General features: G+C 38.2%; 1 protein-coding gene across 1 annotated transcript in view; it reads left to right on the forward strand.

Moving 5' to 3' along the window:
• The window catches only part of SH3BGRL2 (SH3 domain binding glutamate rich protein like 2), a 53,753-nt gene extending 43,617 nt beyond the window's left edge, over positions 1-10,136 (forward strand). Inside the window, exons 3-4 of the mRNA XM_037894367.2 lie at positions 1,064-1,144; positions 2,690-10,136. Of these exons, the coding sequence (XP_037750295.1) occupies positions 1,064-1,144; positions 2,690-2,704 (96 nt within the window). The 3' untranslated portion in view covers positions 2,705-10,136. The remainder of the gene's footprint in view (positions 1-1,063; positions 1,145-2,689) is intronic.
• Positions 10,137-10,997: the final 861 nt, after the last annotated feature.

The following is a 10,997-nucleotide window of genomic DNA, read 5'->3' on the forward strand; positions in this document are numbered from 1 at the left end:
TTAACCTAAACAATATCAAAGGCACCACAAGACAGCTCATGAATGGTTCCCCTGTAATATCTAACTTGTACATAGTCAGGGAAAACCATAATGACCCAAGGAATAGATCTGTGCTGTAGCAGAAACTTGTTCACTGGCCAAGTCTGAAAACATGTTCTCACTTATTTTTCTAAAAGGATACAGTAATTTCATACTGTCTAAATTACTGGCTAATGATTTCTGGTTTCAAAGGGCAGAGTGTTCAGGTATCTGCTCCATGAGAAAAGGATTGTTCAAGGAGTTGAGCTGATAAACTCAGCAAGGGCCAATTTTTAAAAGGTATTTCGGTGCCTAAAGATGCAGATTGAAAATCCCACTAGGAACCTATCTGCATCTTTAGGTGCTTATATATCTTTAAAAATCTGGCACCAAGAACCTTTCAGACATTTCTTGTATATGTAAATTAATATTGATTTTAAAAAACAAACAAATATAAGAAAGTACTTCTTCACACAACACAGAGTCAGCCTGTAGACCTTGTTGCCAGGGGATGTTTGAAGTCCAAAAGCATAAATGGCTTCAAAAAAGAATTAGATCAGTTCATGGAGGATAGGTCCATTAATGGCTATTAACCAAGATGGTCAGGGACACAACCCCATGCTCCAGGTGTCCCTAAACCTCCAAATGCCAGAAACTGGGACTGGACTACAGGAATGGATCACTTGAAATTGCCCGTTTCTGTTCATTCCCTCTGAAACATCCAGTACTGTCCACTGTCAGAGGCAGGATACTGCACTAGATGGATCATTCATTTGGCCATTCAGATGCTGGAGGCTTTAGTTTTCCATTTTCTTCAGATATCTAGTAAAGAGAACCTAAATGAGAAATTGAACTCTTCCACTGGGTCTGGAATTCTCATTAAATTTAGAATAATTGTCAGGTTTATACAGCAGAACACAAGTGTTTGACTGTTTTCCCCAGCATAGTTACATATCAACCAGAGCTTTGATAGCATAAATATAAAAATATCATGTGGAAAAGCTTTTGAAATGTTAATCAATCTTTTCTCCTCTCTTTTCTCTAGGATTATGATTGCTTTTTTGAAGCAAAGGAAAGCAACACTGTCTTCTCCTTTCTAGGGCTGAAACCTAGGTTGGCATCAAAGGTGAATATTGCATTTACAGACCTTTTACTCCTCTTGCCATCTTCAGCTTGAATTTGCTTTGAGAGAAGTTGAGAGAGGTCAGCATGTTCATGCTGATGCTCCTCTCTCTCTCTTTCCTTGCCAATATTATACTAGTGAGCTGTGTGAAATTGGAATAATAAACAGAAAAGCATTTTAGACCAAACAAAATCTTACCTGTTTTAATTTCTGATATATAATAGAAGCTGTAATTATCTTCTGTCAATTACACATTGAGGGCAAAATTCTGCTGTGTTACACCAGTGTAAATCCAAAGTGACTCCACTGATTTCAGAGGGGCTGTTCAGGATTTACGCTGGTGTATCAGCAGAACTTGGCCCTTAATCATTGACATAAGTGCAGCTAAGGATGCAAAAACATCTTTGTCTTGCTTTGGAAATAGTCTGGAAAAACAGCTAGTGATGGTCAACATTTGGTCAGTAGATGTTTAAAAAAATCACTTAACTGATTCAGGGTGTTGGTGAAGCCACTTGCTTGTAGCAATTCCTTGTGGGACAATTAAAACTTGGAGGAAGTATGTATGTAGCAGGAAGTGCATAGGATGCACGGCAACCGTCAGATGCAGTTAGCTTCTCCTGTTGAGTAGACAATATAATTCCTGATACAGTACAGCTTTACCTGTTGTGATCCTGGACTATCTCATTGTCTCACTGTATGAGGATCCTTTGTGCAATGGGCCAAACAGCTGGGCAAGTTTTATTTTCGCCCTTGGATCCTTTGAATTTATTCTCCTTTTGCCACAAGTGCTATATCAGGGGCCAAATCCTGGCCCAGGGCTATCTATGAAAAAATAAATATCCATAAAGAAGGATTCCCTTCTTCTTCTAGAGACTTGTTATTACTGAAGTCTGTGCACTGTGCAGGGGGTGAGGAAGTGCAGAAGGAGATTCCTCTGGCAGCCACCTCTTTGGTTTTCCTTGCTCCCTACCTTCAAGCCAGAGTCCCAGGAAAAAGCTTCCCTTCTGACCCCCAAATCAGAAACAGCAGCTGCTCGTTGCTCTGTTATTGGAAAGCACCCTGTTGCAGGCCTGGAGAAGAGTGAAGTCCCCCAGAACAGTATGTGAATGACCTAGTTTTAAAACCTGAGGCAAGAAGTGCAGCTGGCCGTCAACTAAACTTTGAAACTGACCAGACAGGCTGGCAAGCATTCAAAGTAACCGAACATTAATGTTATTGTGTTGCTAGGTTCTTGCAGTTATATGGTGATCTTGGGTGTTACTTGTAATAAAGGTGGGTAACCATTTCAGACAGAAGTGTGATCTTCCAGTTGATGATGGTCCCTTAGATATTGCATGGGAATGTTCAGGTACTGTATTTGGTGTGGAAAATTTCAGTTGTAATTGCAAATGCACAGTCCTCTAACTCCATAATTGGATGGTATATTTGTTCATCCAGTTATACTTGTAGGAACAAATATGAGTTAAAGCTGTAATAAGTATCCCCAGACCTAAAAAAGAATAAAGAACTACACAGTTAGTTGATTTTGTGCCCCTCTCTTTTAAACAGGAGTCAGAACCCTAGAAAAATTCTTTGAAGATTCAACAAGCACATCTCCTGGATGAAAAACTTTGTTGTTCAGCACATGACTGCTTCCCCAATGGATCACTGTGATAAAAAGCCAATGTGAATAATCAATATTTTGCTTGCCACGGAAGAGGTGCTTTCCAAAGGTGTGAAATTAATGTGTACACAAAATGGGATAAAGGGTGAGATGATACTCCTTTTTAAAAAATGCCCATTCTTGATGTTTCACATCTGTCTATGGATTACATTTTCACTGGCTTTGGTATTCTAGCAAATAATCTATTTAACTCTGAAGATGGGTGGATGTTGAGGAATGGAAGTGTAAAATCTGTATTAGCATTGAAGGGGATCTGGCAAGTATGTGAATCCTTTATAAATCTTCAGCTACTGCAGGCTGGATAAAATTAGTTTATCATGAGCGTTATAATTTTGATGGTTAATAGAACGTGATGCTAGTTACGATACAGAAGATGAAAAACAGCATGAAGAACTTGGTCTATGCCAAAAACTGCAGATTTCTGCTCAGTATATTTACTGTGCTGTCTATGCTAGAACATGTGTATTGCAATATGTGTGGGCTACTAAGCTCTTTCATAAAAAAAAAACAAAAAACCCACCACCCTAAATGATTCATATCAAAAATTCACATGACGATTGGCTGTTATAAAAACAGTGGTTAATGGGGAGGAGGAGAGAACTCAAACTGATGCTGTCTTGACATCCATGGGTTCCCCCCTCTCCCCCCACTGCAATAAAATTGTTCTGTTGATGTGTTTGCCAACAAAATAATTGTTTTCAAGGACACTTTAATGTGAGAGGTATGTGTCAAACTTGTGCGTATAGCAGTTGAAGAGACCTCATATGAAGCCATTACATAATATCTGTTGTTTGGGTGTGACTTTCCACCTCAAATTTTAGAGCTCATCATTTGGCTGTTTTAAAAGATTTCTAAAGTTATGGATCTAATTCTGCTTCCCTTAATCAATTTGAATAGAATTAAACTCCACCGTTAGCCCCATTGATGTTGGTGGAACTACTCCTAGAGGTAGGGCTCGATCTTGCAAATAACTTAAACACAGCAGTAGTCCTCATGACTTGAAGGTGAAATCTGTTAAAGACAATGGGATTGCTCACATGCTTAAAAGTAAGCCGGTGTATACATGCTTTACTGGATAAGGACACAGTGTTTGACCCCTTGCAGGATCGAAGGATCAGTTACTATTCAATGTGAATAAGGGAAGCAGAAACTGCCCCTGAGGATTACCCTGATGTAGCAGAGCTCAGTTTGGCCCTGTATGACTTTAACCATTTTTAAAAAATTGAAATTGAGAGTTGGCAGTTTAGCAAATGGATTGTCTGTAATCTAGTCTAATTGCATTTAGGAATGGGAATCCCTTTACCCAGTTAAAATAACAGCTATTGAACTTCATAATGTTGCTTCTGCTCAACCATGGGAGCTTTCTTCCAAAACAGTTTGATGGTCATTTGACTGTGATATTCCAGTAAGTATTCTGGCTTCACCGGGCAAATGGCATATGGTCAGGTGTGAATAAAGAGGCACAGGGATAATTCTGCAGGACTGACATCCATAGCTCTGTCAACTGTTACTGCTTTGTGAAGAGAGGTGATTTCCCTTCACTTAATTAGCATTGTCTCAATTTACACATACTCCACTCAGAACTCTACTGGTTGTGTTTGTATTAAAAAGAAAATGCTAAAAAGTACATGAGAGGAATTTTGTGAACCAGATTCTGCTTTTGATCTTCTCATGCTGCTCCTACTGAAGTAAAAGGAGCCACACACGTAGGCTGAGCAGAATTTGGTTCCGGTGTTATATTTTCATCAGCCCCTGCTCTGGATTCCTCTCCTGGGGGTGCTGTAGCCAAGATTTTCAAATAGAAATATATTTTTTAAAACGTTAATATGTTGCCTATGATAAAAGTTGTGTTTGTAGTTTTATAATCACATATTTTATGTGGTCTTAACTTCACTGTACAAATGGATTTGGCAAATTGAATCTGAAACAGAGATCCATTTTGTTAAAGTTAACAAGTTCTGGACAACTGTTCTTAATCTGAGTGCAAGAAAGTTTCATCCCCTTGCAATGTTAAGTAAACGTAATTTACATAGTTACACAGTAAACTAGAAAGAAGCCATCCTGGATTTAGCACATACTTGATATGTTGTACATTTAGAGAATTACCTAAGGTCCCAATTCTGAGGAAGTTTATGCACATGTTTTAACATCACTGGGTGAAATCCCAGCCCCATTAAAGTCAATGGCAAAACTTCTATTGATTTCACTGAGGCCAGAATTTCACTCATTGAGTTTAACAGAACTCCTCCTGTGTTTAAATGTCCACAGGTTTTAGGTCTAAAATTATAATTGAACAGAAAACCAGTACCATCACTGTAAGGTAAAAGGGCTTCTTTAAAAAGATTAGTGTGGACACTATTTATTTGGAAGACAAGAATAGCTCCAAAGATGTCCATTTTGCTTGCACAGATTGGCATTATAAACCCGTTTAGAGAAGTAATTTTCTTTAGATTTTTTTTAAAACTGTAAGTTTCTTGAATTTGAGTTTTTTCATTGGGTTACAGCCTTATTTTTTAATTATTATGTAGCCTTTTAGTTTGTTACAAAAATTGACTTGGATTTCTTTTTAACCAGCTTTATAGTTATGAAATTTGTTTAAAAAGTAGAACGCTTTGTTGAAGGCAGATGCAGTAGCTGAAACAAATGCCAAGTTATTTAATTTGATGTAACTTTTTATGCTATTTTAAAAAAGAAACAATGGGCTAGAATCTGACCCGATACCAGTAGTTACCCCAGTTTAAACACAGGGAGAAAATCAAAATCAGGTCTAATGTGAATTAAACCTCAAAACTGTGTATACAGCTAAAGCTGCCATTAAGGAAATGGGAATTTGGTTGTGCAAGGAATGGTAGATCAGGCTTGAAAGTCAAATTCTATCCTCTGATGTGTGTGAATGATTCCTGTGCACTTCAGTGAGAGACCTTGTGTATACACCAAGGCAAGAATCTGGCCCTTTTGCTTTGGCTACCTTGTAAAAACTCTGTGCCATCCACTTCACTAGCAATCACTTTACTAGCATACTGCAATCAAGAGAAAATGTTTGAACTGGGAGGGTGTGCACACAGCCGCTGTACCAGTGGTTTTAATAGGTATGTTTGTTGTATTGTAACAAATGAGAGGTGCCACAAAGCACTGGAGAGTGCCTTGGCTGAAGTAGGACTGTTACTACAGAGCCTTATTATATATATCTTGAGTTTTGGTTCCAAGAATAAGAACATACACACAATTTTAATAGGGTTGAATCAGACTGATAAACTTTTAAACATCTTGTACTTTCTTTTAATTTAAAGAGTAAAACATTTAAAAATAACCTTGCTTTTGATGATTCACATCGAAGTCCAAGACTTTGAAAAATAGGAGCCTAAGTTAAGCTCCTGAATCTACTTTTAATGTAAAATGAATTACCTGCTCACATTAGAGTCACTGGGAGCGGCTAAGCATTTAGCAGTTCATAGAATCAGGTCATTTTGTTTGGGGGAGTCTAATTTTTTGACAAGATTTTAAAAAATAGGGGCCTAAGATTTGTTAGTGGCAACAGAACTGCTTTAACTATTGTTTTCAGCTGGTAGTGACAGAGATGGTTTGAGTTAACAATAAAGACTCTTAAAGATTGTTGTTAGATGTTACATTTCTGGGGTGCTGGTTTTTCTTATTTTATCCTTGACTTACTTAGCCAGGAAGTGCCAAATCCTGCTCGTCTTACTTGCTTGACTAGTCCCACTGATTTCATTAGAACTATTTGCATGAGCAATGCAAGGAGGATTTGGCCTGTGATTATTTTCTTGTGTCTAGAATAAAAATAGTAGAAATTGGAAAGAGAGAAAAAGCCTAATAGATCAGCTAGAGCATTCCCTGGCCTTGTGGATTCTACCACTACATAAAGTTTGTAGTTCAAACTGTTCCTGTAACATTCCTTGACATCACAAATGCAGAATTGATGCTCCCTTTGGTAGCATAAATGTTCTACATGGGTTTGGGGAGGGAGGGGGAGTACAATTTGAGCACATTCTAGACAGTCTACATTTTTTTTTAATTATCTTAATTAAATTATATACTACACCATCTCATAAATAATGGCTGAATTCAAGGAAATCATCAGGACCCTGCAGTAAAATATGCCAAAGAAATCAGTGAAATAACACAGTTAATTCACACATTACTAGTCTGCCTGAATCAGCCCATGATGGAGGAGCATCGCAGTACTGTCATAGCTTCCAGCAGAAGGATGAGGCCTGTCCTGCAAGAGTCTGAGCACCCTCTATTCCTATTGCCTTACAAGGTAACCACAATGTCCCGAATACCTTCAGGATCAAGACCTAGCCCCAGAGTGTAAAATAGGAGCAATTCATTAGCTTGTGGTGTTTATTTTAAGTACTGGATTAGTTAGTAGGAGTGCCAAGAGAGTTGGGCAGATCTTCAGTTGGTGTCAATGGTCATAGCTCCATTGAAGCCTGTGGAACTATGACAGTTGATACCCTCTGAAGATCTGCACCCATGTTCTAAATTTTCATAAGTGGTGGGGTGTGTTTTTCATATCTATATTTAATGTATAAAACTAGGTTTCCTTATCTGAAATAAATGTAACCTACTGTTTGACTGGGGCACTTTCTGGTGTTCCCTATAAGGTATTAGGCTAAATGAGTCTAAATTGGTGTAATTTTCTCTGTAAGAGGCTGACAAAAGGCACAAGTTACATCATTTGCAGCTCCCTTAGAGCCATTCTCTACCATGCAATTTACACCCCCTTACTCTCCTCCAAAATTGGCTCATTATCTTTGGCATAAACATTGCCATGAACGCAGTACCAGTTTGTAGATTCCTCTATCCAGTGTAGAGAGGTATTACCATCGGATAAGGGAAATAAGAGGTCTCAGGCACACAGGGAAGTCAAGTGTACAAAGTAAATGCTATTCATACAGTAAAATGGGCCAGTTCCTCAACTGGTGTAAGCCAGGATAACTCCCCTGAAGTAAATGGAGCTTTATCAACTTACACTAGCTGAGGATTTGGACTGGAGCAAGTACGTCTAAATAGCAAGACTGGAAGGAGGTTGTGATTCAGTATATCAGATTTGCTGTGTCAAATACCACTGGACAGAAACAACTAGATTTTGCTGAAGGGATGGAAATTATTCTAGGTTTGCAGAGTAGCTTGACCAGATGTCCTCTTATTTCCACATGTAGTATCCTTTCTTCCATTTAACATATGCATGCTTTCAAATCATAAACCTATTAAAATATAATTCTGTACAGAGGTGCCATGCATTGAATTCATTTAGCTTAATCATACCCTCAATATCCTGAACATTGTGTGTGCTCTCCAGGGCATGTGCACAAAGGGTGTCTAATACCTTTACATTATGCCTGTAGAAAGCTTTTTCTCCAGGACAGGGCTGACAGTTCTCCTCAGTATCCTCCAGGTGTTGACAATTCATTTTGTCTGTTGCACTCATCAAAGATTGACATTGAATAAAAAATTCTTTCATCAGCTGCAATATTTACACAAAAATCTTTTAAATAAAAGTATCAGGTAGCAAAATACTCAATTCTTCTCAAAGTTTGTACTCCTTTTTAACTGGCTTCCCCAGTTCCTATCTAGGTGGTGAGGGGTGTCTCCTGGACTGCAACTTTAGCTTTATTTTCTAAGATAAGTCAATGGACGGACTCTTGATGTTAACTTCATGAGTATTCAGTTAGACCCGTAGTGAAGTTAGATTTTCATTTATTTATGTTTGTCATACATGTATATTACAGTAAGAAACATCTGATACTTATTTGGTGTTATGGCTCTTAGCTTTATTATAAGCAAGTTACTTTCATAAATTGCTACCAGAGTACATAATTCAAGTCTACAGTGAATTAACGCTACACAATTTAATAGAGCTAAAATCAACAGGGTTCTACAGACCTTACTCTAAAGATTGTCATGAAATGCCATGTATTTGTGTATTTATTTCATAAACACCTAGATACTAGCCAGAAAACAAAACCACTTAAATTCTCACATGAAAGAGAGGCAGAAGTGAAGGTCAGGAGCAAAACCCTGGTGAAACGCCTTCCATCTCCCAGCTGCAGGATTGTCCCAGAAGCTAGCATGGGGGCTCCATCCTTCATATTAGCCTCAGATTACTTGGTGTCTGATAAGTATGAAGTCCCCAACTCCCAGAACTACATCAGTTTCCATTTGAAATGTTATTTCTACAATGATAAGTGATAGAACCTTAAATTGATGTTGTCTTTTTTAAAAGAAAGCTTAAGTTCTGCAGTAATGGCCCTCACGATTACCATGGAAAATTTCCTTCTCTCTGCTATGTGTACAGGTGTATTTTTCATGCCCTGCTCCAAGCTCATAAATAGGCAGTGAAATATACAGCACACTGATTCTAGGGTATAGCCTTCTCCAAAGCTTCTGCAATTCCAAATATTTACCATAAGCAGGTAAACAGTAGATGCCATCATTATATAGCATTATACATTTCTTAGATGCTCTGGTTACGTTCTCCAGAAATGAGGAAGAGCTCTCTGAAGCTCGAAAGCTTGTCCCATCCACCAACAGAAGTTGGTCCAAAAAAGAGATTATCTCACCTACCTTGTCTCTGTCATCAGACATTAATATACTGGGCTTGACTGACCTCTCACTCAGTGGTGTAAATCAGAAGTAATTCCATTGAAGTCTCTAGACTTCCACTAGTATAAACTGATGTGAAAAGACAATCAGAGCCAGTAGTCTCTGTGTTTAAAGCAGCTTCCAGAAACCCAAATGGGTTAACTTTGGGGAAAAAAAGGATTAAAAGGTTAATCCAGGTGACTAGGGGAGCCGTGGCTTTCGTAGAAAGGAACATGATTTAAGCAATTTTCTCTCTGTTATTTAGATGTTTTAGTAATCTGAAAAACAGAACTCGGTTTGCTTTTAGACAAGTCATAGGAAATCTTTGACTTGAGTTGAAAGCTTCTCTCTTTTTCGAACCGCATCCTCTAAAAACTGCTGTATAATGTAGTGTGGTCTAGCAGTCAATTTGTGAAATACTGAGCTTTTACAGTTAATTCTCTGGTAGTCTGTTCAAAACAATCTTGATTTAAAAAATCATGCTGTTGTCTATTAATTTAAGTTGTAGGATTCTATTGCAGGACTCTGCCTTCTGTTACTTGTAAGAACAGTGCTATTTTACGGTTTCAAAGCACTTTTTAAATTCAAAGGTAAAACTAGCACTTCTCAACATCAGTCAAATTAAAGAATGATTTCAATCCTACAAAAAGAACAAGGAGTACTTGTGGCACCTTAGAGACTAACAAATTTATCTGAGCATAAGCTTTTGTGAGCTACAGCTCACTTCATCCGTGAAGTGAGCTGTAGCTCACAAAAGCTTATGCTCAAATAAATTTGTCGTCTCTAAGGTGCCACAAGTCCTCCTTTTCTTTTTGCGAATACAGACTAACACGGCTGCTACTCTGAATTTAATCCTACAGTGTTCTGTCTCCATTTATTTTATTTAGGACCAGGTTTTCAGAAAAGGCTCAGTTTAGTTTCTGATCTTGAATGCAAAATTTTGCTTGCAGCATGCCTTGAATTTAATTCTGGGCAACTGATATTGTACATACAAAAGCATATATATGAGGGCTTAAGTAAAATCCTGGCCCAGTTGAAGCCAATGGAAACTACCATTGATCTCAATGGAGTCAGGCTATCACTCCATGTTTGAAAAGCTGATCCTCTGCTGGCATATCAGCTCTCTGTTGCCTGTCTCACTGCAGAGCAGAACAAGGAGGGAAGCCAGCCACAAAGGCTACTACAGTAGAACCTCAGAGTTACGAACATCTTGGGAATGGAGGTTGTTCATTGAAACGTTTGTAACAACTGATCATTGACTTAATAGAACTTTGGAACTTTACTATGCAGAAGAAAAACGCTGTTTTTAACCATCTTAATTTACATGAAATAAGCACAGAAACTGTTTCCTTACCTTGTCAAATTTTTTAAAAACTTTTTTTTAGTAGTTTGTTTAACTCAGTACTGTACTGTATTGGCTTTTTTGTGTCTGCTGCCTGATGGCATGCTTACTGTTCCACATGAGGTGTGGGGTTGATTGATCAGTTTGTTACTCTGAGGTTCTACTCTTTTACCAGCAGCACCACCTTACTAACACACACAACTGCAGGTGGGATTCAAGAAGTAACAGGCAGAGAGCCCAAAGTA

Source organism: Chelonia mydas, chromosome 3, assembly GCF_015237465.2.
Source record: "Chelonia mydas isolate rCheMyd1 chromosome 3, rCheMyd1.pri.v2, whole genome shotgun sequence".
NCBI lineage: Eukaryota > Metazoa > Chordata > Testudines > Cheloniidae > Chelonia > Chelonia mydas.